The sequence below is a fragment of the Cyprinodon tularosa genome, unplaced genomic scaffold (assembly GCF_016077235.1).
Source record: "Cyprinodon tularosa strain WSP-4 unplaced genomic scaffold, ASM1607723v1 ctg385, whole genome shotgun sequence".
NCBI classification, from domain to species: Eukaryota; Metazoa; Chordata; class Actinopteri; order Cyprinodontiformes; family Cyprinodontidae; genus Cyprinodon; species Cyprinodon tularosa.
Genome location: NW_024039102.1, coordinates 754,593 through 782,107, shown reverse-complemented (window position 1 = coordinate 782,107; position 27,515 = coordinate 754,593). Strand labels below are relative to the sequence as shown.

Sequence of the window (27,515 nt, the reverse complement as noted above, 5' to 3'; positions counted from 1 at the left end):
TCTAACTCTATACGCAACATCTCTCTTTCCTGAGTATATTTATTACATTCTAAAAAAATATGTTGGACAGTTTCTCTGGAGCCAAGGTATTGCATTGAACTCATTACACTGATATTGTGCAGTATTTTTGCAGTATTTTTTGATGCAACTTTTCTACATCTGTTATTTGCTGTTGTTTCTAAAGAAAATGCATAATGATATTACAGCTTTCATTGATTTATTTCAAACTTGAAACTTTGTTTAGCCTGTAAGGTGTAAAAAAAAAAAAAAAAAAAAAAAAAAAAAAAAAATTAACCGATTAATCGAATCGAATCAAAGTGTATTCTTGAGTATCGAAAATAATCGAATTGGGTCAGGAAATTGATACTGAATCGAATCGCCATGATGGATGTGATTTACACCCCTAGTTTTTACACAGAGAACTGGTTCAGAAATAAACTCGATGAATGATTTCCTCTGACTGCTGAATCTAAGAGTTAGCTCTGTGGCTAATCTCTGAACTGCTCTACATCACATCCAGTCTGGACAGGTTTTAAGCTCACACTCCTACTGGGCTTTGTGTTGGCGTTCTGCAGGGTTCTGGATTGGGAACGCTTTAGTTTTTAGATTGTTTTACATACTTCTGCACAGCAATGCTGTGTTTTATAGGAAAAAAATACTCTGACCATCGGCCGGTTGTGCTTCACATACCAGCCGCCACTAAAGAGCTGGTTATACTCCCTCAGCAGTGTGTCGCAGTGAGCTCGTCGCAGGTATGACGCAGATATTTTTGATTTATGCCCAGTTTGAAAGTGTGGTCTGCGCTGTTTTTCCACACCACATCGCAAGAGGGGCAATCACAAACTAGCCGTGGGTCTAGATACGGCAGCGGCGGTGGGGAAGTTGGGGCAAGTACAAAAACAGAGGGACATGAGGGAGAAAAAGGTGCAGGGATCCAAGTGGAAATGAGGTCCCAGCATTTTTGCGCCCCTCGCTCTTCTACCATCCAGTGTTGGGAAAGTTCTCTTTCTACGTGAACTAGTTCAAAGTTCAGTTCACACATTTTAAAATGAACTAGTTCAGTTCATAGTTCATAATTCAAAACCAAAAAATGAACTAGTTCATAGTTCTTTTTTTTTTTTTTTTTTTCATATATTGCTCAATTACACCATAGCCTATTTTATCAGTTGTAACTCTGAAACTGTGCGTCAGATTTCATCTTCATATCCAGTTTTGAATCCTTATCCAACCAGGGTTTACATTAGCATTGAGGGGACAGCATTTCCCCATTGTTGCTTTAATGCTTTGTTGCTGTCCATTCACTTCACACTAGTAGCAGCTGCAGCTTTCACCCCTACAGTATATTCTCAAAAACATCAGGAAAAATGTGCTGCTTGAATGGTCTTTTTTATGAGTAATTATTAAAAGAAAAATAGGAAAGTAGTCTTTAAGGTGCAAATGTTTTTTTTTTTATTTTAATAATTTTTTCCATTTGAAATTCCATTTCAATACATACTAAAAAGGAATACTGGAATCCTGGAAAATTATACCAGGCAGGTTTAACAAACAAGTTACATGGATAGTAAAACCCTCAAGAACAGGGGTCTTCTATGTTTTCCAGACCAAGGACCCCCAAGCTGATGGCGAGATGGAGCAGGGACCCCCTAACTATATATATTGTATGAAATTGTGTCCTATAGTCACTCTATTACAGATGGAGTAATGTAAAGAAATTAATTTCTCCCTGGGATTATTAAAGTTTTTCTGATTCTGATTCCTGGTTGTTGTGAAGGAAACGGTGCCCAGCTTGAAAGAGCTCCTGTGTTACGCTGAATGTGTGCATTGATGACTGAAAGACATCTTTTGTCTCCATTTATCTGTTTACCACAGTGTGTTGATTTCATGTTAATGAGTATTTAAAGACATTTCAATTAGTGGGGGAAAAAATTGCAGGGGGGGAATATAAAAATATCAACTAACCATGCAGACCCTCATGCAGTACCTCCGTAGACCCCCTAGGGGTCGCGGATCCCCTGTTGAAGACCTCCGCTCAAGAAGATTTTACTAACACAAACTGAGGGACCAGGCTGAGGTAGGAATTTAAGGTTACTGAAGTGCGGATTTTTTGTACTGAAAGCCGGCGGGCAAACTTGTTGCTATCATCCTCACCGACCACCTGGTCATACAACTGTTTTAAGTGATCATACTGCTGCTTTGTCGCCTCCACGGTCGCCTCCATGCTGCATTTTGTTTTGATGACGCACGCGGCTGACACTGGTAGCTGGTGTTGCCAGATTGGGTGTTTTTCCCGCTACATATTAAGGCCTGTTTACGGTGTGATTTAGCCGGGGTTTCGCCTGGAGGGCTCTATAGAAATCTGGCAACCTATTGAATGGAGCTGAACTGAGAGAGCGTGCCGTTTACAGACACCAGAATGAACGAGTTTGCAATAGCGTTCATCAGGCAGTAATACAGTACGTTCAGTTCACGTTCGCCCAAAATATGAACAAGTTCATGAACTTTCGTTCAATGAACGCGTTCAGGCACAACACTGCTACCATCTTCACGAGTCAGTTTCCGCAATGGCGGTCATACAAACCAAACAAGCCGGTAAGGTACCAAACAGGAAATACGCATAGTGTAGAGCGGATGTAGATTTGACCAATCAGAGGCCTCCTGTCTGCAGTCACCTACAACTTTGGAGAGGTGCAGCAGAGTGTCTGCGGAAGGGGTGGGGGCATATCTGCGTTAACTGCGACACACACGCAGATGACCTGGTTTATGAGTATAAACCAGCCTTAAGAGTGACTCTAAGGGCATGACAGAAACACACAGTGCTGCTGTTTAAATGGCCAATAATTACATTAAAAAGCACTGCTTTAATATTAATTTAGGATATAAGCATTCCATAAATTTGATTAATGCATCTCACGTCACATTATAATTTTATTGTTTATCAAATAGAAATATTGCACCTTCTTTATGTATTGGATTTATGGCACCTTTGGCTTTCCATACCTGCTGCAGTTCAATTGTTCCTGTTTACAAACATCCGCCTGTGTGAAAAGCTTTGGTCAGATGAGTTTCCACAGCGGGATTCTCTCTTTACCGCTGACCACCAGGCTGATGCTGGAGGACAGCGGAAGACATGCCTGGTGGTAGCCTCAGTCTAGAGCCTGCTGGAAAAAGAGCAGCTTTAAAATGACAGGCTTCAAACATTTCAGCCACTGAATCCAAGCATAGAATTGCAACAGACTGGAGACCCCCTGAAAATACTTAATCACTCAATTAACACAATCTATTTATTTACACTGTTAAATCAAGTTATTCTATCCATTTTTATGTACATCTTTTACATTTATATTTTTAAAAGATATGACAGACCTACAATCATGCAATTTTGTTTAAAATCAGACATAATTATTTAATTGTGGGTTTTAAAATTTAATGGTCTATTCCAGATATTCCCAAACTGTTGTTTGGGACCCCTGGAGGGTCATCAGACAAGGAGTGGTGGGGTTTCATATTCCTCAGGATGTAGTGTCTGAAGTAAAGGGAGGAAGAAAGAACAGTACATCATGAAATAAATGTCACAAAATAAGTAACATTTATTTATTACATCATTTAGATATTAAATATACAATTAAATTATAACATCAAAATCAAATGACTAAATGTCCTATTGAATTTTAATTATAGTGATGAAAAAAAAACTGTTAAATTTAATTTTAATAAAAATTCTGATATATTTTATGTTAATAAATATAAAATGAAGTAATATTGTATTTTTGGGGTCCCAGGCTGAAATGTTTGGGTATATATCATATTTAAATAAAGATAAATCTATTTATTTATTTATTTAATTGTACTTTAACATGAATGTATTTCATGATATAGTTCATGTACCTCAGGGACCACATCCTGACCCGCTTTGGGGACCTCACCTCATCCTGGATCAGATTCTCTCCCAGCATTTTAAATTCTCCTCTTTGCTAATAATTCATGTCTGACTCACAGTTTTCTGTGGTTCTTGTGTTGAACCGGACCTTAGATCCGGGCCTCTGTTAACCGTGTTCTGTTTTGGTCCATTTAAAGGTGAATGGGGTTCAGCTCTATGGGAAGTCCAGGCGTGAAGCTGTGTCGTTCCTCAAAGAAGTTCCTCCTCCATTCACCCTGGTCTGCTGCCGACACATGATCTCCGATCTGGAACCGGAACCAGAATCAGAACCTCCACCTCCACCTTATCCAGCAGCAGAACCCACCCACAGCAGCGTAGACGAGGTGAGACTCTGAGATCTGTTTGTTTCTTTCTTGAAAATTCAGATATTTTATACAGGTTCTGTTAGTGTGATCAGAACATTTATTTCCAAAACTTCGGGTCAGGCCCTTTTGTCCTGAACTTTAGAGGACCCAAACTGTCCATGAGCTTTAATAGAACCTCTGTTAGTCGTAGATTTTCATATTTTGGGGGACAAACATGGACGCCATGCAGCAAATGACCCAGTAGAACTTTGACAGAACCTTTGATCAAATGTTGACCCAGACTGTCCTGGAGTGTTCTGGGATAGTCTGGGTCAGAGGAAGCCACAACCAGTAGAAGGAGTGAAGGTTAATCGTGGTATTTTTTATTCAGATGGAAATGAAACTGTCAGCGATGCTCATGAGAGAAGAAGAATTCAAACATCATCTGGAGGGGGAGGAGGAAGAGGAGGAAGAGGAGGACAGGAAGGTACCTCCCAGCTTCAGACAGATTTCTCCCAAAGATCTCTGACTGCCCAGACCTGTTCAAGGCTCTAGTTCTGGTTCTTCTTTCTGTCAGGAGCAGGTCTCTACTTTAGTGCTGCAGTTGGAAACTGAAGAGAGCGACCTCAGCCAGGAGGAAGAGGATGAGGAAGAGGATGACGATGGAGAGCTGGCTCTCTGGTCTCCCGAGGTGAACGTGGTGGAGCTGCAGAAGCAGAAGGACAAAGGCCTCGGCTTTAGCATCCTGGACTATCAGGTGAGCCACAGCACAAAACAAGCCCACATCACCACTGCTCCACCACCGGGCCTTAAAGTTATTCTGAACAATTCTGCTGAAATGATGCATGACCAGAAATCTCCTCTATGGTTCTGTCCGTCTAAAGAACTGGTCACCAGAGGACAGACTGAGCTTTACAGATACTTAAACCGTAGATAAAAACCCTGCAGGCAGGAGGCGACGATAATGAACCCTTCCTCTAACTCGGTTTGGTCAAACTGCTCTGTCCACTGATGACTGACCTGCGGAGTCAGGGGGGGTTAGATGGAGCGAGAGGATTGGCTGCATAGAAGCCTGAAAGAGAGAACTTGAAGAAGAGGATGGACCTTCTGTCAGCAGCATCTTCATCATGTGGAACGAAGGATGGAGGAAACATGTCTCTGAGGGCTGGCCTGTCCGTCACAGATGATGGGATGTTTTATGAGCCCTTTGGAAAGTGAGGGGGGGGTGGGGCACTTCTAACAGAGCCTCAGGCATTCCCAGAACCAGACCCGGTCCACATTTATTGAACCCGTCTAAAGGGGCACAGAGACCCATAAGAAAAACAGAATATTTTGTTCTATGAAACTAGAAGACAGTCGACCTGAAACCTTTTGTCAGCTTGTTTGTGTTTAGGAATCAGAACCAGAATCAGATTTATTTCTGTCACTAAATAAAGTCTGAGGGTTTGGAACAACAATAATCTTTTGACTAGATTTTTTATTTGATTATTTTCCAGCAAAATAAAATAAAATCAAACATTTCAGGGATTTTTTTTCTTTAAAAAAAAAAAATTAAAAATAAAACAGGAATCCATGATGAGAAGTTTTAGCTTGTTAGATCCAACCAAAACTAAGGGTCCAGAACTCATCCACACCTGTTGGTACCAGCTGCAAATCACAGAACCAGTATTCCTCCAACTACTTCATCCTGATAGACTTTAGACCAAAAGACAGTTCAGACTCTGTGAGGAGAACCTCATGAAAACTGGAAGGTTTTAAAAAACAAATATTTAAAAGAAAATCTACTGAGCTAAAGGAGAAGGAGCTGCAAGAACCACGAGAAACCAGAAATGAGGAGGAGGGTGATAAGGATGACGATGAGGATGGTTATGATGGTTGTGTGTCATACTGAAGGATGTGGCCCTGGACCTGGTCAATTAATCCAGCCCTCTAGAGTCAATTAGTTGCATCGTTAATTAAATTGTTGTATCTTTGTTTTGTTTTATATTTAAATCAAACAAAGTGGTTACAAATGCAAAAATAAAGATACAATAGGCCTTCTCAGCACTGTCGCTGCTCAGGCCTAATTAAATATCTGCAGTGTGTTGATCTGCCTCAGTGAGCCAATGACGGTCTTAATGGTCTTTTCCTCATATTTAAGAGGAAAGAAGGAGGTACACTCCTTATTTACACTCATTAAAATCAGGAAATCTGCATCATTCCACAGTGATTCTGATAGTTTAGCTCAACCAGCCTCTGTGCTGAAATGAAATGAGCAGTTTTCCTTCAGCTGGGTCCGACTGCAAAGGGTTTATAATTAAAGTACGGACTTCAATCAAACTCAGATGATCTGTTTGTCTAAATTAAGCGTTCTTCCAAGAAAAACGAGTCTGAGCCCCTCCACAGTGATGAATGTTTTTAGGTTTAATAGAAATAATTCTGGATCCTTAAGAGAACTGGATCCATTTGATGTTGTGATAGATGAAAGGATGGTTGGACTCTGTTATCCTCTGCTGGATTCCTGATTGGACCTGACGGGTTCTGCTGGTCGCCAATGAACCCATGTGTTGCGCCGTTGTTTAGGTACTGGATCCACACTCCACTCCTCCTCAGAACTCTGTTTGTTTGCTTTCCTTCAAAATTTCTTCAGTGAAACTTTAGATGCGGAAAGTTCAGTAGGAGCTTCTGAATGTGAAGCTGAAGCATCTCAGTGGTCTTCAGCACCAACCTCTCTCTGATCCATTTCAACCCGCCGTTAAAAAGCAGCATCTTCCTTCTTTTGGCAGAGAACATTTTGACTTTTCTTCTCCTACGTTTTTCTGATTCCTCCGCTCCTCTGCCTGTGTGAGGCCTTTGTTTTTCCTGAGGATCCCGTAGGAGTGGAGGACCCGAGTTCTGACTCCTCACCACCTGTAGCCATGCAGCTCCGTCTAAAAATACAGCCGGGCTTTGTTCTGGCAGCCTGAAACTTGGCACAGCAGCAGCTCGTTCCGCTAAGGCGATGCTCCGGGTTCCCGCAGCAGGGAATTCACTGAGCAGCGCTTTTTAATGCCGCTACCGTCCGGGTCTCTGAGGGGGCTCGGGTTCTGGCAGGTCAGGTCCAGCAGGTTCTGGTTCAGGTGTGGTCAGAGACGGTTCACAGAAAGTCTCAGGATGTTATGTTAACAAAAAAAAAATAAACATCTCAGCAGAAAGTGAGAAATTCATTGAATAAAAGCTGGGGAGTTCAGGGAGATGCTGGAGAGATTGGTGAGAAACATGTTAGGCTTTTTCTGTCTGGGTTCTTTGGGAAACGGGTCAAATAGAACCAGATGTTGGACCTTGAAAGCAACCCTCAGTATAGAACATAGACTGTTCAATAAAACGGATCGGAACGGCGGGTGGAAACTCCTCAGTGGCTGATTGGGGGGATGTTTTTCTCATCAGGAGCGTCTGAGCATCCATCCCACTCTGACTGACCTCAGGCTGATCCAGGATGTCATTCAGAGGACCCCAGAGGGTTCACCATAAATGCCTGATTCAAATCAGACCCAAAGGAAAGACAAATCCGCTGGAGGGGAGGTTCTGTTGATGTTCAGGGTTGAGTCATTCCAGATGTGGAAAGACGAGTTCAGCTGCACAGTCACAGAGGGATGGTTTGGTTCTGGAGATGTCCCTGATATCAGGAAGTTTTGGAGTTCAGAGGAAGTGGATCTAGATGGAACGGGAGAACTCCTGGGACCTGTAATCCCCACGGGTCTGGTCCGACCCGGTCCATAGAACAATCAGCAGCATCACTTTCTTGTTCCGTCTGGTTACGATTGGAACCATTTTAATCCAACTATCCAGGGTTCTGACTGGACAACTGAGAGTGGTGCCGCCAGACAACACCTGAGTGTTGCTGCGGAGTCTGGTTGATGGGTCCCCGCCTTCTACTTGTCTGCGGGTACCCTGCATCATCATCACACTCACTGTAGCTTCTGAAACAGAACTCACAGGAACAGAACCACAGTATTCCAGGTCTGCTCTGGGTCTCTGTCGTCTCCAGGGTGAGTCCGGTCACAGGGTGCCGTTGAGTCGATCTTTTGAGGTCTTTTTGGATCTCTAATCAAAAGGATCAGAACTTTCCTTTGCAGCTGGAACAGAATGAATAGCCATGTCATGTCTGCCTCTTCAGGACCCGTTGGACCCTGGTCGGTGCGTGATGGTGATCCGTTCCCTGGTTCCTGGGGGATCAGCAGAGCGTCATGGCGGTTTACTTCCTGGAGACCAGCTGGTATCAGTTAACCAAACCCAGTTGGACCCTTTCACCCTAACGCAGGCAGTGGAGGTCCTGAAGGCAGTACCGCCTGGTACTGTCCGTCTAGGGATCCGCAAACCACTGGTGGTGAGTTCAAACATTCTTCTCTAAAAGGTGCTGGTCCGATTGAGTCTCTAAACTTTAGAACTATTGAAGACTAAGATCTTTTCTGTGCGGATCTGGGCTGATATACTGGGCCAACTATTGTTGGTCCTAGAAAGACCTTTTAACAGATCTAAATCGGACTGGTGAAGGTCCAGATCTTAGCAGGTTTGTTTTGGTATCGGATTCTCTGCATCTGGTAAGTTCTGATTTGTTTCTCCGGTTTGTTCCTGGTTGATGAGATCCGACTGCACATCCGGACTGAACACTGTTTTAGTTCTAGAACAGGATTAAACCCGTACGGAAGTTCTAGTACTTCTGCTTGAAGGTTCTGGTTCCAAGGAGACTAGTTCTGCACCTCATCATAATTGTGGGTTTATTGGTTCCTCTCAGCCCTTTTCTGCTCAGAGGTTTGGAATATTAGAGTCGGTCTTTTTCCGGCTTAGATTCTGTTTCAGTCAGAACTTTGTGATCACAGAGTCCCTCTGGTTCTGGCAGAACCTGAGCTGCTGTCTTCCAGCTTCTTCTCTTGATCCATTTCCTGTTTCTGTAGGAACAAGCAGAGACGAACAAGGAGAAGAAAATTCTGGTGTCTCCTGAAGCTGGGCTGGTTCCAGAGGTAAGCACCGTTTTCTTAAAGACATTTTATTGTTTGAACACCTATTTAAATAAGGGTTGTCATAACCTAATAAAAGGCACTCAAAAAAGCATCTGTTTAGCTAGCATGACTCTGAGAAAGTTGAGGTACATCCAGTGTTCATGAGAGGCAGAGCTGTACAGATGGCTCCTTCTGTTATCTAGTTCTTTAAAGCAGCAGTACTCAACATTTGATCAGTGTTGGAAGAACCTGCTCTCTTACCAACAGGAATATTTTCTCCTCTCTGTGACCTGGAAAGTCAGGGTAAACGTTTAGGTGTGTGAGGAACCCCATGAAGCCCCTCAAACAATGTTCAGTTGTTCATGCTTCTTAATATTCATCTTAGGGCCGTGAAATACAACAGTGTTGAGGTCCGGCTGGATGAAAAGTCACATTCGTTAAATTAAGGTTCTTTTCTGCCGGAGCGGCTTCAGGTGGAACTTCTCCTAGCTCCGAGGCACGGTGGTGGCAGCGTCATGGTGGGGGAGCTGCTGTGCTCAACATCAAGGCAGGATGTGTTGAAGCAACATCTCAGGCCATTAGGCGGTAGGCCAGAGTTCTGGCCCGGATGGGTCTCTCAAAGGGACAATAATCAGTTGGTTTAATGACGGAGAGAAAATAAGATAAATTCTTAAAACTGTTTCTGGGAACATTTGTTTTATTTCCAATTGTTTCTAAAATCAGCTGCATCTATGAAACTCTGACCGGCTGGGCTGCTGCAGAAACCCTGCTGCTCACCTGAAGCCTTCAGTAATCACTCTGAGAGCTTCGTCTTTGTTCTGACTGTCGTCCTGCTTCCCTTCACTTCATCATCCTCACCCCCCCTTCTCGCTTTCATCTTCTCCTCTCTTTCACCTTCCCTCTCCCTCCCCTGCTGACTCAGCTCCATGGCTCGATGCTATAAAGTGCTCCATCAGCTCAACCGGCAGCATCTTTCTTTAAGTGAGGCAGCCGGAGGGAGGAGGGGAGTGGGGGGGTTGCTGTGAGGACATGCCCCCCTCCTGCAGTACTCAGTATTACTGCAGTACAGATGTAATGCCTCTGCTGCTGCAGGTTGAACATTTATCTGTTCATCATGTTGGATCACTAATAAAAAAAGATGAATCAGAACTGCTAATCGGATCTGGTTCTGCGTTGTTCTGATGATGACGATGGCGATCAAATGGCCTGCAGGGAAGTCCTTTAAACCAGATCAAAATTTAGATCAGTGCCACTGAAAAGTGGTTGTTGTCTTCTTCTTCCTCTTAGCTCCTGATTAATAAAGCAAACGTCACCAATGAAAGGCGACTAGGCTTTATCCTCCGGTGGCAGCAGGTGGAGGGTCATGGAGTTCTTCATGCCGCCTTTGGCTTCCTTCTGACGCCCTATCAGCATAGGATGTCCACCCAGAATCAGGAACATTCTACTAAACACTTCCAAAACACCGTCTACCTAGAGGCCCTGTAGTACATTGGCTTCATCAGGAGGCGGCGCTGACACTGACCTTAAATGCTCCAGACAAGATCCTGAACCAGGAGGTCCAAAGCATTGGGTCTGGAGACTTTCTGCTCCGGTTGAGTAAAGGTTTTGGCGACACTAGCAAAGGTCAGCCTGAACCTCCAGAGTCTGAACAGAACTTTGGTTCTCTCCGTTCATGGGGGGAGTCATCTCTGGGTACTCTGGGTTCAGAGGACACTCCAGTTGACCCTTACACATGGTTTTATGGATTATTTCATGCCCTGTCTGTCTGCATTGTACTGTGATGGATGATCCACCTGTCCAGGTTCTGTCCCGTGTCCAGAACCCTTGAGACGGTGTTTTGATTGTTTCTGCTTTGTGACTCGGAAGCTTCCTGCTCAGCATGTCCATAAGATGAGCAGACGGGGCAACCACCTGCTGCGGGCCACGCCCACTTACTGCGCTTCACTGCCACTCCCCCCATTTGTAGGGCTAATATATGTCCTGGTCCGATTGTCACCAAGTCAGCCTATGATGGCTCCGAGTCCAAACCCAGGTTTGTGGCATCATTCAGGAATCTTCTCAGAAGATTAAATATGACAGACAGAAATTATTAGAGATCTAAAAAAAATATTATTTATTTTTTTTGCACGAAGATAGTCTAACTGCTCAGAACACAAAGTGCTGATCCGGATGGGGCCAGAACCTTTCAGTGTTCTGGTCCCTGTCGGCCTCTCATTCCTCTTTGTCCTCCTGCTGCCGTCAGCCTCTGTGCTGATCTTTTATTTCCTGTTTTACATGCAGCTCATTTAACAGAAGAGCCTCTTTCACAGCTCAGGGCTCCCTGATGGCTCGTCATAAAGATCTCCGGGTCGGTTCTGTCACGTCCCTGCAGGATCGTTCTGTCACGCTGACCAGAGAGAGACCCCGTTAGGAAGCCACACCTCGTTAACTCTTCGAGGTCACATGAGGGAGGCGCCTGATTAAACTCTGAAGCTTTATGGGAGCAAACAGCTTCCTGCTGCAGTAATCAGATTACTCTAAGCAGCAGTAGCAGCCAGTTGGTAATCTGATTACTCTCAGCAGAAGAAGTAGTTGGACTCGGTAATCTGATTACTCCAAGCAGCAGAAGCAGGTGGACTCGGTAATCTGATTACTCTAAGCAGCAGAAGCAGGTTCATTCGGTAATCTGATTACTCTAAGCAGCAGAAGCAGGTTCATTTGGTAATCTGATTACTCTAAGCAGCAGAAGCAGGTGGACTCGGTAATCTGATTACTCTAAGCAGCAGAAGCAGGTGGACTCAGTAATCTGATTACTCTAAGCAGCAGAAGCAGGTGGACTCGGTAATCTGATTACTCCAAGCAGCAGAAGCAGGGGGACTCGGTAATCTGATTACTCCAAGCAGCAGAAACAGGTGGACTCGGTAATCTGATTACTCCAAGCAGCAGAAGCAGGTGGACTCGGTAATCTGATTACTCTAAGCAGCAGAAGCAGGTGGACTCGGTAATCTTATTACTCCAAGCAGCAGAAGCAGGTGGACTCGGTAATCTGATTACTCTAAGCAGCAGAAGCAGGTGGACTCGGTAATCTTATTACTCCAAGCAGCAGAAGCAGGTGGACTCGGTAATCTGATTACTGAGACCTACTAGAACCTTACACTTAGACAGATTTATTAAGTCATTTTATATACAGAAGTGTAAACAAGATGAAATTTAGTTTAGAACAGCTCTCTAGACAATTTCATTTTTTTTATTAATTTTTGACAAGGACCTAGTAGGTACCTAGGTGGGAACTAGCTACTAACTACTTTCATAGATCTTATGTGATTGACTGGGAATATTTTTGGAAGGAACCAGTTTATTTCTATAAAGGTTAGATTTCAGAAATATTTAATAAGTACCAGCTTGGTTCCACAAATGCTCAGAAATAGTACCAGTACAATTCCCAGTGGTTTTAAAATGGTACCGGTTGGGTTCCACAAATATTCTAAAAAAAATGGCTCTAAAGTTCTTAAAAGCTTCGTACAAAGAACCCAATAGGTCCTACAAAGGTTTCCACAAAGTGCTAGCTAGCTTTCATGAATGCTATAAAATGGTACTAGTTGGGTTCCACAAATGTTCTAACAAGGTACCAACTAGGTTTCATAGAACTTAGCATAGGGAATAGTTGGTGGAACAGTTGGTAGGAATAATGCTCAGCATTAAGCGGTTTCTGCATGGAGCATGTTTTCTCTGCAAACATGAGTTCTCTCGGGGTACTCCAGAACCCAGACAGGGTCTGTGGGTTTTTGGTCTGACGGAGGGAGCAGAGCCGCTGTTCTGACCCGCTCTGCTCTCTGTCAGCAGCTAAATGGCACTTGAATCGAACCGTTCTAATGATCCTGACCTCTGAAGGAACCACTAAAACACCTCAGCATCGGCCCACTCCGTCTCTGCGGCGTTAGCGTCACGTTCCCCTATCCTGGCCTGCATGCTGTAAAGCGAGAACGGACCGGTTCCAGGACAGCTCGTCATCATCTCTGCCGTCCTCATCGTCTAATGGGGGGGATATTAAACAGCAGCGTCTTTAAATCTTCAGAATATGAGGCCAGGCAGTCACGGCCAACAATCATCAGTCTGCAGGGCGAGCTGTTAGCGTTATGAGCTGTGTGCTGCGGCCGCCGTCTGCTCCTCACCTCCATTACAGCGCCGGATGGGCCGGCTTCCCGGGCCCAAATTAAAAGCCGAGCAGCAGAGTCCTTGAAGACGAGGCTCGCTCTGTGGAAATTAGCCTAAGTGTTGTCATTAATATTTCCCTGTGCGCGCTAATGTCTGCATGGTAATGTAAAGAGCAGGATATCCCCTCAGTATGTGCTGAGGGAGGCTCTTTGGGGAGATGGAGGAAACCTTTATGTGCTCAGAGATCAAAGCTAATGTTAAAAGTTTTAGTCTGGGAGAAGTTCAGCAGAACTTTCTCAGTCTCACGTTCACTCAGCAGAACATCTAGAACCATCTCCTCCCATCAGCCTGACTGCGCTTCAGTCGCCCAGAATTCATAATTTCTGATCCTACCAACTCATCTGCAGTTGGTCAGTCTGGAAAACGGAGCAGAACCAGAAGCAAGTCTAGAACCAGAACTTCCCTCTGTTCACAGTCGGCTCCAGAGCTGCTGTGAAGTTTTTTTCTACTGGTTTTGATTTTTTTCCTTCCTTGTTTGAAATGCAGCATAGGTTTTTTTTTTTTATCAAAGAGAACCGGCATTAATATAAGAAGGAATGTTTCTCCAGAATAACCTGGTTCTGGTGAAAAAGTATAGTTTATATGACATTCCACAGGCCTCCATGTTTGAACCAAATAAAACTCCAGACTTTGACTAGACCACACAAAACGCTAAACATCTCGTTATTTAGCCAGAACTTGGATGGACCTATAGCCTGTCCATCTTCCTGGATGTTTTGTGGATATTTGTCACTTTAATGATAGAAGCCGTTTGAATCTGGTCCTTTGGCCTGATTGGTTGGCAGCATTCATTACATCACAAGGGTTAGAACCTGCATGCTATCTCTTCCTCACTTCAACAGCTCTCCTGTCTGATTTCAGGAATTGAGCAATCGCTCCGTGCTTCCAGAATATCCTAAGGAGGAAGAGGAGGAGGAGGAGGAAGAGGAGTTGATTCTAGATGGAGGTCTGCCTCGCTACACCTCCTCTCTGACCTCTGACCTCCAGCCTGTGGAGGAGGGCACAGAGATGGCTGTAGATGAGGAGGAGGTGGAGGCTGAAGATGTGATGAACTCCCTGCACAGGATGCCTCCTCCGTCCTTTGAGGAGTGGCAGCTGTCATCCTCTGCCGGCAGAGCAGGAGGTTTTGAGGAGGTTGGTTCAGTTCTCATGTCTTAGCTTCTGCTGAGACGTTTCTCACCTGAGGAAGATTTCTGTAAGTCCTGCTGTGTTTCTAAAATCAGCTCCAGACATGGAGGAGAGCGTCACAGGATGAGGAGGAGTTGCAGAAGTCAGACCATGAGAGCATCTCCTCTGTTGGTAGACTGATCCTGGGTGAGTAAAGAGTCCAACTTTAAAATCTGTGTTCCGCCTGTAGGAAGCGCTCTGAAATCCGTTCATGTGTCTTCAGGCCTTCCAGACTCCAGAGAAGGAGAAGTGGACTCGGACCTCACTCTAACGGACACCGACACCGAGTCAGTACCACCACTATGTGTCCATGTCACAGAACAGTCCATTCCTACCCCCCAGGCCATCAGAACCACTAAGATCCAACTTCTGAGCTAATCTCTGGGTTCTCACATAACGTGAGCCTTTAGCCCCTTTAGTCTGATCATCCAACGTCACATTTCTGGGACCTTCCCAATTTACCTGATGGATCCACGACCCAGTCAGTGCTCTGGACTCGGCTCATGTGACACCGAGATATAAAGCTGTGTCGTCAGCATTCATAGGGTAGCAGAGGAGTGTTCTCTGATATAACCAACTTGCTCCTTCTAGAAAAGAGTCATCACCAGGATACCACAGCATACATTTTATTACTCTCAGATTAAAAATTCCAAAAACTTATGTCCTATTATCATCTAATTAGTATCAGATTTGCAGCAGTTTATCACAACTTGATCAGTGTCATCAGATTATGTTCAGTTTTAATCCTCCTCAGATCCCCAAACCATTGTTATATCAGTTCCAGATTACATCAAATCATCACTAATTATCTAATGTTTATTGGCAGCATATCTGTACATCTTCAAATGAAGTAACTCGGTTTAGAGTCAGAATACAAGGATCTGGACATTGTGTTCAACCTTTATGCAGCTGAGTCAACGACAGAGGCCAGCTGTGAAGAGGACAGGCGACGAACTGAGGAGCTGGACATCTGGGGGAATTTAATGTGAAATGATAATGATTGAGATACGTTTCAGAAATCAGTTTTGAGCCTGAGGAAGAAACAAACATCTTATAAATCTTAAGAAAAGGTGCAGTCTGGATTAATTTCATTCCTAGCAGATGGTTCAGATTCTCTGGCCTTTGTCTCCCCCTCCAGGTCAGACCAGCTAACAGCAGCCTGCTGGGTCATTTTTGAATAGTTCTTTCTCAGCTGGTTTCATGTGAACCATTCAATTTAAGAAACCATCCTAATGTACAGACTCAAATATCAGTCCCTCAGCTTCTGAAGTCTAATCTGGACCAACCGGTTCTGATCCACAGCCCAATTGAACACTGTTGCTCTCTAGTTACACAGATTGCTCAGGAAATACCTCTAATAAAAAACAGAACTTGATAAGTTTCTGTCCTGTTCAGGTCTGCAAAGATGGTGAACTCTGGGAGGAGGAAGAGGCGGAGCCAGCGATGGGGACACAGGTAAGGCAGCCGCTGATTGGGTGAGTCCAGGCGAACAGGAAGCCTCCGTGGATTAACACCTGAGCTTGTTTTCACAGTGATCTGCCTGAAAGAGAAGCAGGAGAGGGAGAGGAGACCCCTGCCTTCAGTCACTGGGGACCCCCCCGCAGGTAAATTCACCTACAGAGGAATGCACTGACCAGAACCTCCTGATCCAGGTTCTAAGGATATCCTGTGCTCCATCCTGTTACCTGTTTAAGAGCAATGGAGCTAACTTCAGAACCACTGATTATCTAGCGGCATTATTTAGCGGCAGGATCTGGCATTCTGCTTCAGGATCCAGACAGATGTTCTTGTTGGATCATCAGGACACGCAAAGAACGTCCTCCACTCAGCCTGAAACATTCCTCAAACTTAAATGTCTCCCCCCTATGCAGGGTGGAAGTGTGGCCAGAAGATGGCCAGTCTCTGGGGCTGAGCATCGTTGGAGGTCGACACGTCATCAAACGCCTGAAGAACGGAGAGGAACTGAAGGGAATCTTCATCAAACAGGTTCTTCCAAACAGCCCTGCTGCCAAATCTCACTGCCTGAAGACTGGAGACAAGATCCTAGAGGTGGGCCGCTGGTTCTCCATATGGAAGCTCTGAGGGTTCCTCAGTCTAACAGAACCTGTCTGGTAAACTGTGTGCACCCCTCAGGTGTCAGGTGTGGACCTGCGAACAGCCAGTCACGAGGAGGCGGTCAGCGCCATCAAGTCCGCTCCGAGTCCGGTCGTCTTCATTGTGCAGAGCCTGTCAGCTACGCCGCGGGTAACGGATCACACTGAACACCAAGCCGTCGGTTCTTGAGGGAAAGCCTTTTTATTCAGCTCTCGGTTTGGATAAACGTTTATCTTTAGCTTCAGTTTGCGTATCTAGGCACGTCATGCTAATATTAACCATTTTAAAGATATAAAATATTAACATTAAAATTTATTATAATCTCATAACGTTGCCTTTTAATGTTCTCAGGGTTCTGTTTACAATAAATCAGGGAAGGTTCCATGGCAGTGATGATTATCTGATCTGTGTGTGTCTCTGTGTTCCAGCCGGTGTCATTAACAGCATCCAGCAACAGCAAACACAAAGTCAAGCGGAGAGAGCCTCTGGTACGAACCACAGCCTCATAGACACCTGCAGCCAGAGGCCAGCAGGGGGCAGCAATGCCTCAGATCACAGTCAATTCTGGGTTTAGCGGCAGCTCAAATATCAGGGCCTGTCCTCTCAAAAAATCCTCGGACTAAAAGTTGCTCTTGGTGATGTCATTTCAGGAAAAACCTTAAGATAAAAGTTCTCAATGAAGCTCCTGGCGCTTCAGAGAGCTCCTGAAGGGAATACATGTCAGGAGAGATTAGGGGGAACTTTTAGTGAGCCTAAACGTGTCTGAAACTGAGAAGACGGAGGAAAAGGAGAGAGCTGATTGGCTGATCCACTAACAGTGGAGAGGATGAGAACATAAACCTCTAGAACAATAATATTTTATTAATATGAAGATGAGGTTCTGCCTAAACTAGCAGCTCCTGAGAATCTTTGTGAAAATGGACCCTGATTGGTTAAAACATCCACGGCTGGACCTTTCACTGAGCTTTCCTGCTGGTTTTTATAGTGAATTCCGACAACAGAACCTCCAAAGATAGAACCCTGGATGACATTCCTGAACTGCTGATCCAAATGTTCTGTTTGCTGCAGGTCAGGATCATAGGAAGGAAAACCAGGAGTGGATCGGGACTATGAACCAGAACCAGAACTTTTTGTTTATTCTGTTTCTTATTTCCTCTGTGGTACAATTGGACCCTCTGACCCTCTATCTACCCCCCACAGATACCTGAAGCTACGCTGCCCCCCCTCAGACAACCCCCACCCTACAGGCCTCCCAACCAATCAGAGCAGGAGCTGTCCGCTCGCCTGCAGAAGGTCAAAGGTGAGAAACACACCTGGATCATGGGTCTGTTCTACTGAGGCCAGGCTCTCAGTACCACATCAGTTCTGACCCAACCTGTAAGTCGGATCAGACATGACGTTCTGGTTCCACACGGTTAGTTTCGGTTCTGTAGATCTCTTTAACCTGATGATTTACCACGTATGATCTGAAATTACCCTGAATGATATCCGTTTATTTACATTACCGCACAGTCTGTTGTGTATATAGTATATAGCTATATACTATATATAGTATATAGCTATATACTATATATAGTATATTGTATGTTCTATATTGTATATAGCTATAAATTCTGTATTCTGTGTATATATATATATATATATATATATATATATACATTTGTCTTCACCATCAACACCAAGTCAAATTCCTTGTAAGTGCAAACCTACTTGGCAATAAATCTGCTTCTGATACTTGCCGTAGAAAAGACACCTAACGATTAGACACCGGACCTCTTTGGTCTAGGGGGGCCAGACTGCTGGAGGCCCTGATCGGTAAACTAGCCTCAGAGGAGGGGGGTTAGGGAGTTCCTAGCGGTCGATCTATGGCTCCCCTTCACATAGGCCCTCTGATGGCTGATGAGGTGCTTAAATTCTGTCATCCGGACGCGCAAACCTCGCCGACTCATCGGTCATTACCCAGGCTTTAGAGGTCGGGGTCCAATCTGGAGATTCTCTGGAGATCCTAAAGGAATCTGTGTTTTGTTCGAAATAGACATATTTACTCTTTTGGTTGTTATCAGGCTGTTTTTCTCAGTTGTCTTTACAGCTTTTATAAAACTCAGACCTCCTGTAAACATGAACATTTTCTTTTATCCCTGCACATGAAATTGCCGCTGCCAGTACCATCCTGGTTCACTAGCTCACAGGTCCTCCAGGTATAAACAGTGTTTTCAGTGACTTGTCCAACAAGGTGGAACAGACTTGAGTTTCACTCCATCACTAAGCTCCTTCCTCTGTTTAAAGTCAAACTCAACTCCCATTTGTCTAAAACGCTTCTGAGTTTCATAACAAAGATTTTTTTTTAAGTGGTTTTATTTCTCTCCTTTTAACTTATGCTGTCTTTTTCAATGCGTTCGGTAGTGAAGCACTTTGGTCAACTCAATCCATAGTTGGAAGATTCTTCATTAATAAAGATTGATTTGCTCTGATCTGAGCTTTGTTTTGATATTAGACCTCTCTATAAGGCATCCATATTGATCACCTTCTTTGAACCCCAGGTGGTCCATAGGTGTGACCCAGCTAGTTTGGGTCAAAGCTCCAGAATCTAGTTTATGATCTCAGGGGATGATGAGATGAGCAGATATGGGGCAAAATAACCATCAATAAAAACATGTGCTCAGGTGCCTGGATGTGTAACAGTAAGGATTAATATTAAGATCTATTTCTTTACAAATCATGTATTTACATATATAAATCACAAATTTACAAGTAATAGAAGCTGTTACTTCTTACCAGTTGGTGGCGTTATTGCGCCTGGAAGTTGTTCATAAGCAACAATTAGACTAGAAGATGAAAACAAAACCACCAATTGAATATTTCTTTGCTGAAATCATTTTCAATTGAAATATTCAATGAATGGTTCTGTTTCCATCTTTTTCCTGTTCTTCTCAGTCTATGAAGGTTTCAGTAGAACTTTCTGCCATCAACCAGTAAAGAGCGTTACAGCTTCACCAGGGATCGTAAAATCATACAAAAATGGAAACTGCGTAACTTTTATTTATAACTTCTAAACTTGTTTCTACCAAATCACAAACAGAAATCTAAAATTCATATTTATTGCCATAGGTTTGCAAACTCACACTCGAAAAACGGTCTAGAAATAAGTACAAATGTCTTAAATTCAGTGTAGGTAAATGAGATTATTTGCCAATGGAATGACTATTTTTACTCTTAGAATAAGATATTTACTTGAAATTAGACAATGCAATTGTTTTCTTATTTTAAATGTAAATTTTCTTGTTCCATTGTCAAAATGTTTATTTTACCTTCTCAATTCAAGAACAAATTCACTTATTTTAAGAAAAATGACCTATCTAGATTTAGATTTTTTCCAGTGCGGATGCTTACTCATGTTTTTATTGAAGCACATTTTGCCCTATAAGCAGAGTTTTCAGCTGATCTCCACCTGGTGGTGAGTTGGAGCCAATGGCAGGAGAACCAGTGAGGGATGATGGGGCCATTATGATGGAAGAACATCACCAGACGTTCTTAACTAACCCCTTCACTGCGGTTGTGGAAATGGGTCAAATCTACACTGCAGTTTTAGCTTCCTCACGACCTTCTGGATTAATTACAAATTATCTGAATAATTCCTCTGGTTATATTAGATCATCTGTAGGTGTGTTTTTTTTATTATCTTTTCTTTTTTTAGTTATGGTTATTTGTTTCAAGTTTTTTATTTTTTTTTTATTTTAAGGAAAGAGTACTGCAACATGTCAGAGTGTAGCTTGTGCTTATGTGTTTTTCCGTCTGCAGGACAGGTGTCAACATTGTTCCGTGTGTTTGTGTCTTTCAGGACTCATATGATCCGGCAGTTCCTCCTTCCTGTCCATAGAACTCGTTCGGCTCTCCGACACAAATCTTTTGATCGTTTTTGTTGATCTTGTCGAGCCTCTCTAGTCCTTTCCTCTGCGGCTTTTCTTCTGTCTCTGCTGTTCTGATCTGGGTGCGCTTGGTTTCGGTTTGGGCGTCTGAACCGGGTGGGCGAGGCTGCTGGGTTGCTTCTATTTCCTGGTTGCTGGTTGAAGTTGTTTTACTGCATTGAGCTGATAGCTGGTTTTACTGGGACCTGGTGGTTCTCCTCTCTGATCTTACGGATATTCTGATTCCATCTGGACTTCTTCTCTTTTCCTGGCAATCAGCTTCATTTTTCTTTGTTTTAATGAGTTTAATCAGTTTAAACTTGAAGTGTATTAAAAGGTTCTGATCATAATGATGGAGCTGAGATATAGGATGATTCGATCACAGTCATGAGGAGTGAATCTAAAAGCATTTTTATATCAATAAATGAGTTCCGTCCTCAAATAAATTGACGCTTCTTTGGATTCATTCAGATTTCCATAAGTTAGAATGGGTTTCTGACCCATTCTGGGGATGGAAGCCCTGTTTCTCCATCTTCAGCTTCAAAGTTTCCTTCACAGGTGAAGGAGACCTTTCAGATGAAGGTCTTCTGCAGCAGAGATGGTTGAGGTCTGATGTTTGGAGCAGAGGGAGTCTGAATAATGAATGAGTTCTGGTTAAGGTGGAAGATGTTTATCTAAACATGCATCATCCTGAGTCCCTGGTTACTGTGACAATTTCCTCCTTTACTCTTGGTTCCGCCAAAACAAACTGAGATCAATATCCGGGCATTTTCCATTGTTGCATAGCTTAACTTCATGGAAGTATAATTTAAATGGTTCAAAATGATAACTGAGTCTTAAAAGTTCAATTTCCTGTGACCCCTTTAAACTGAATGTTTGTTCTGTTGGAAAGGCTGAACTATAGAGCTCCGAACAGAACTATGTTGTTTTACCAAGATTTGCATGATTTTGTCAACAGTTACAATATTTTATTTATTTATTTTTTTTTTTCTTACAGTTTTAATCCTTTAATTCTTTCCCTCCAGAGTTTTTACTGTTATGTGGGAAATATCTCACGCTCACATGCATGGAGCAACCTGCAACACTCATTCCTTCTATGTGGCAGCAGACTCGCTCTGAGCACATTACTGCTACCTAATGGGCTGGAGAGAGAGTCTGTATTTTACTCTCATTTAATGTAACAAGACTATGGAGCTAAATCTGTCTCAATTTTCACAAATACACATATGGGGTTCATACATGCACAAGCTCCACACACAGCACAATTCACGCAGGCATACAAGATTCACACATGCACAGCGCATGATTCACCAAAGCCTTTCTGGTCCATAAACAATTATAAATGAAATTACAAAGTACCAGTGGTCTTTAAACTTCGCTGCATTTGTGTGTGGATTTTTGAGACTCTCTTGATGTGCCTCGATACACAAAAGCATTTTTTTATACAGGAGATGGTTTGCAGCCAATCACAGAACTTCCTTGTATAAGCCAATCACAAGAAAGTACTCCATGTGGGATGACTATTTGCTCCGCTCCGGCTCGGTGTTCTGTCAGCTCAGCATGCCGCGTCAAGCCCGCATACCCTTAGTAATACACGTTACATTGACTTTCCTCTCTCTACGTTCTCCTTACATCCAAGCATGCTGTTTTATTTTCGATTTAGTCAGGTTTTTTTTAGAAGAAGGAAGCAGCAAACAGGATGGCTGCACTTGTCACTACCCGATCCATCCCGGAAGCACAATCCGTCCTGTGCATGCGCGGAAACATATCTATATCCAGGTTTCCATAAATAATGTAATAACGGTACTAAAATCCCTTCCTTCTATACTTAACTCACTAAAGATTGTTAAGAAACTTTAAAAAAAAGTTAGATTTTTCTGATACATTGTTGATGTATTTTACATTTTCTCTGTTAAACTGCTTCTCTGACGTCATCATTGGACATGCTTAGAGAAGTCCAGCCAAATATAATTAAACCATGTTTATCCGCATTTTAGTTATTTCTTTCTTTAGACCACACACTATATACCATAATGTTAGCACGAAAGGAAAACATAAAACTCAAAAAGACTAGATTTATGTTTAAATCCAAAGCCAAAAAAGTTAGTTCCAGGAAGTAGCGTAGGATCCCATTTTCGGTGCAGGTGCATTTTCGGGTAGAGATGAGTGATAAAATAAAGATTTTAAGGCGTTTATTTTCTCAGGAAATGCATTAACCTTTAAACCTTAAACACATACAGGGGTTGCACAATGAAAGTGAAACACCTGGTTTTAGACCCCAATAATTTATTAGTATGGTGTAGGGCCTCCTTTTGCAGCCAATACAGCGTCAATTCGTCTTGGGAATGAGATATACAAGTCCTGCACAGTGGTCAGAGGGATTTTAAGCCATTCTTCTTGCAGGATAGTGGCCAGGTCACAATGTGATGCTGGTGGAGGAAAATGTTTCCTGACTTGCTCTTCCAAAACACCTCAAAGTGACTCAATAATATTTAGATCTGGTGACTGTGTAGGCCATGGGAGATGTTCAACTTCCCTTTCATGTTCATCAAACCAATCTTTCACCAGTCTTGCTGGGTGTATTGGTGCATTGTCATCCTGATACACAGCACCTCCTTCAGGATACAATGTTTGTACCATTGGATGCACATGGTCCTCCAGAATGGTTCGGTAGTCCTTGGTAGTGACGCACCCATCTAGCACAAGTATGGGGCCAAGGGAATGCCATGATATGGCAGCTCAAACCATCACTGATCCACCCTCATGCTTCACTCTGGGCATGCAACAGTCTGGGTGGTACGCTTCTTTGGGGCTTCTCCACACCGTAACACTCCTGGATGTGGGGAAAACAGTAAAGGTGGACTCATCAGAGAACAATGCATGTTTCAAATTATCCACAGCCCTAGATTTGCGCTCCTTGCACCACTGAAACCGATGTTTGGCATTGGCACGAGTGACCAAAGGTTTGGCTATAGCAGCCCAGCTGTGTATATTGACCCTGTGGGGCTCCCGACAGACAGTTTTGTTGGAAACAGGAGAGCTGAGGTGCACATTTAATTCTGCCGTGATTTGGGTAGCCGTGGTTTTATGTTTTTTGGATACAATCCGGGTTAGCACCCGGTTCAATGTGCAATTAATAAAGATTGGCCACCAGGCTGGTCCAATTTAGCCATGAAACCTCCGACACTAAAATGAGAGGTGTTACAATTTCATTGTCCAACCCCTGTATTTTAGTACGTTTACTATTTTTGGGGAGGGAAAAACGTAATTTAGGTAAACGAGGGCGAACCCGGATGTATATCTGGATGCGCAAATGAGCTGATGGCGCATGTGCTGTACGAATCATGCTTCCGGGACAGATCGGGTAGTGACAGCACTAATATCTGGTCCTTCCAGAACAGGATCCTCATCTAGAGAAACCAAAACCTGGTCCCACTTGGGATGATGAATCTGCTCCTCACTGCTGTTTGCTCTTCTTAAAAACTCTTGTTTTTAACTTCAGATGGTCAAATCCATCACTGAATGAGTCATGTGACTTGTAACAGTCAGACCTTACAGCAGTCTGAGCTCCTCTTAAATCTGAGATAGCTAAGCTAATAGTTGCTTTTAGCAAACAATCCAGATCATATCCTTGACTGATGAGACATATTTCTGATTCTTTTTTATTTAGGAAATAATCTGGAGGGGTAAATGTTTCCTTGTCTTTATCAGTGTCTCCATGACCTCTCAGTCCACTGGTCCAAAGTGGCCTGCAATAAGAACCCGAACTCAGAGAGAGGCTTTAGCTTAATGCAATAGTGCAGTTCTAGCAGGTGCTGTTAGGCGAGCTAAAACTGGAAGGTACAACTAGCACCCCTAGTGGTTAAATGTTACACTGTGTTGCTATGAAAATCCAGGGCACCAGACTGGAAGTTTGGGCCAAATGCTTTAGTTCCTGCCATGATGCAGACTTTTCAGCCCAGTGTCTGGGCAGGAAACCAATAATGACCCTGACTCAACTAATGCTAAGTGGACTCATTTCACCAAAAAGGCACCAGAGGGACACACATCCACAGTTTGTGTTAAAGTGAGACTTTTCGTGTTGCTTGAATGTTATCTTTGATCTGCTGAGTGGTAAATGTACAGTAGATATTGCCTTTAGAGGTTCCAGAGAAGGCACAGAGTTCTGGAGGCTGGTAAGAATGATTGAGGAACCCTGGAGGTAAGCGGGCTTGATACAGGAACATAAAATGCCAGCGAGTGATATCAAAGGACCAACAAGAACCTCGAAGCAAAGACTATATGGAGGCAGAAGGTGTTGAAGATAAAGTCCTGAAAGCTGATCAGGAGACTGAAAGAATGCATGAAGAACCCTCAATGGAGGTGGACGAGGTTGTAAACCTGGAAACTGGGAGGACCCTCAGAGACCAATGTCAGAAGGGTTAATGCCACTTGATGTGGAGAACCCAAGAAATACTTTCTAAGGAGGTTAAGCTGAAAACAAGAGATGGTGTGAAAGCCGAGAGAACACTTTGGAACACCTGGACCTCTTCTTGAAAAAGTGGTATCAGGAAGCAGTTTGTGTTCGAAGCTGTTGGACGATTCTGAGGCACAATCAGGAACCTAGAGAGAGGTTGGGGTAGGTTTAACAGGCGATGCAGCTGAGAACTGAGGCAAAGACGCAGATCACTGATTTAGGAGGTTTAATGGAAATGAAGATGACTGAGCAGATGGGGGTGATGATCAGCATCATGATGGCTTTGGATACATCAACTTCTATAGATGAAGAAAGATATCCTTTTGCTGCTGCATGATATGAATCATGTTCATATGAATTATTTTACCTTTTTTTACTCTAACATAATCATATAATGTAAATAATTCCGTTTTTTTTCTCTAATTATTTTTATCCACTGAAATGTGCTTTTCTCTCCTTTTTACATCTAAAGCAATGAACTGTGTTGCTACTGAAATGTGCTTTATAGATCCGTTTCTCTTCATGTTTAAATATCTGGTCTGTGTTCACAGAAGTCCAGATGTAATTAAACCAGTAGGATTCTGATTGAGTCTGTGGAGAAACTGGGTCATCACAGCAGCTCGGCTGATTTCACACTAGAACTGAACATAGACAGGAGCATCAGTCACACTGATAAGACAGCAGAACCTCTAAGAGGCGTGCTGTCTGACCCCTGCAGAACCTAGGATAGTTCTGCTGTCTGACCCCTGCAGAACCTACGATAGTTCTGCTGTCTGAACCCTGCAGAACCTAGGATAGTTCTGCCGTCTGAACCCTGCAGAACCTTAAGAGTTCTGGTGCAACATTCAGCACAGAAAGCATCTAATCAGGAGCTTCTGACATTGAAATTTTTGGACTCATCTACTGGGGCTGCAGACTGGATCCCAATCTGGTTTTGAGGGCTCTGGGAATTTCTGGTTAAGAGCAACAACCTCATAGGTTTTTTTTCCCCCCCGTCGGGGGCGGGGGTTTTGCTGCAGAGCTGCTCTCAGCATCACAGCAGCCGGCTCTGACTCACACCAGCGGATCGTTTTCTGGTAATCTCTGCGCTGAATCCAATCCGACACAGAGACGTAGCGTTTGTTCAGCTTCTCCGTCTCTCTCTCTTCCTCTCTTACACACACGCACACACAGAAACAACACTCCTTTGGATTTATGTCGGCGCGTGGAGACTGGAGCATGGACGATGCTGCCGCAGGGTGAGTGAGCTCGCTGCCTGTCTGTGTTCTGGTGCTTTCTGTTCAGAAGACACGTCTGTGAGGGGTCACCTTTCTGCAGCGGTGGGGACAGGCAGAGACAGGCGGGACGATGCTGCAGGTCTGTCTTCATTTAGCAGAGATGGGCTGGATGCTGCTGTTGAGCCCAGCGGGACTTGGAATTGGTTTCATTCTGCAGGCGTTGCATGAATAGTCAAATGAAAGTTGTTCTTACACTTGGTGCTGTTTGCTGCTGCTGGGCGCCTGAATAACTTCAGGCATTGAGTCACTGATGGAGGTTTCAAATAAAGTCTACATCAGGAGTTAAGAACCAGCTGGACCGATCCAAGGCAAGGTCCTCTCTGCTCAAACAGTCTTGGCAGCTTAGAGCTGTAAAAAATCAGGCCACTTTATTAGGTACACCTGGTAAAATGGCCTAAAAACCCATTTCATCACCAGAAAATCCAGAGTTATTTATAGTTTGGATTCAGTCATCTGTCTGATACATTCTGGTCCACTTTGAGATGATGGCTGCTGCTCTCTTTTAGTGATCTGGAACCAGTCCCCCCCACCATTCCCTGTAAACATCACTAATTATTTGGGTTCTGATTTTAAAATGCTCAGTCTATTAACCAGGCCTAAGTTACTTGAACATAATTTCATCTCCAGCAGTTTGAACTTCAGCAGATTGTCCTTATCCCCCCAGTCACTGCTGTCCGATTGGCTGATTGACTGGGTTAACAAGTGGCTGTTCCTGATAAAATGACAATTTTTGTTTGTGTGTAAATGGACTGAACTGGTCAGCATCTGGATAGAAACATCTGCTGAGGCCACAGTATGTTGCACATTCAGATTCAACCAGAACATCCACTAGGTGTCAGCAGCTGGATCTCACGGGCATTTCCACCACAGAGGGACTTCTGACAGATATCATTAGTACAGGTGACACAGTCTTTGCTTTATGTGTGTGGAACAAGAGTTAAGGCTGAGTAAAAGTTTGCTTAAATCCAGAACTGATCCACTTATGGTGGAGCTTCCAGCATGTTTTCTCCTCATGTCCACACGTCTGTCCTCCTGGAAAGCTCTGCAGCCTTTGGTCTGTGTGCTAAAAGGACCAGTTTAGCAGATTAATGTCACCTCCTCTGGGGTGTGTGTGTGTAGCTGCTGATGCATTGCGGTGGCCCTCTGGAGTTGCTGCAGCTCTGATAAAGATGGGGTGAGGGAGGATCAGCACCATTTCAGTGTTTATTTCTTCCTAATGAAACAAATGAAGCAGAAACTTAAT

General features: G+C 43.6%; 1 protein-coding gene across 5 annotated transcripts in view; it reads left to right on the top strand.

Moving 5' to 3' along the window:
• The window catches only part of patj (PATJ crumbs cell polarity complex component), an 81,665-nt gene that overhangs the window by 27,956 nt on the left and 26,194 nt on the right, over positions 1-27,515 (top strand). For all 5 annotated transcript variants that reach the window (XR_005281830.1, XR_005281829.1, XR_005281828.1 and 2 more), the window contains exons 16-29: positions 4,075-4,260; positions 4,613-4,708; positions 4,799-4,978; positions 8,357-8,566; positions 9,135-9,200; positions 14,235-14,507; positions 14,597-14,687; positions 14,764-14,827; positions 15,936-15,995; positions 16,073-16,144; positions 16,412-16,589; positions 16,674-16,784; positions 17,063-17,122; positions 17,835-17,934. Coding sequence is in view for 1 of the 5 variants with exons in the window: in XM_038297297.1 (XP_038153225.1) it covers positions 4,075-4,260; positions 4,613-4,708; positions 4,799-4,978; positions 8,357-8,566; positions 9,135-9,200; positions 14,235-14,507; positions 14,597-14,687; positions 14,764-14,827; positions 15,936-15,995; positions 16,073-16,144; positions 16,412-16,589; positions 16,674-16,784; positions 17,063-17,122; positions 17,835-17,934 (1,747 nt within the window). In the remaining 4 variants the exon portion in view is untranslated. The remainder of the gene's footprint in view (positions 1-4,074; positions 4,261-4,612; positions 4,709-4,798; positions 4,979-8,356; positions 8,567-9,134; positions 9,201-14,234; positions 14,508-14,596; positions 14,688-14,763; positions 14,828-15,935; positions 15,996-16,072; positions 16,145-16,411; positions 16,590-16,673; positions 16,785-17,062; positions 17,123-17,834; positions 17,935-27,515) is intronic.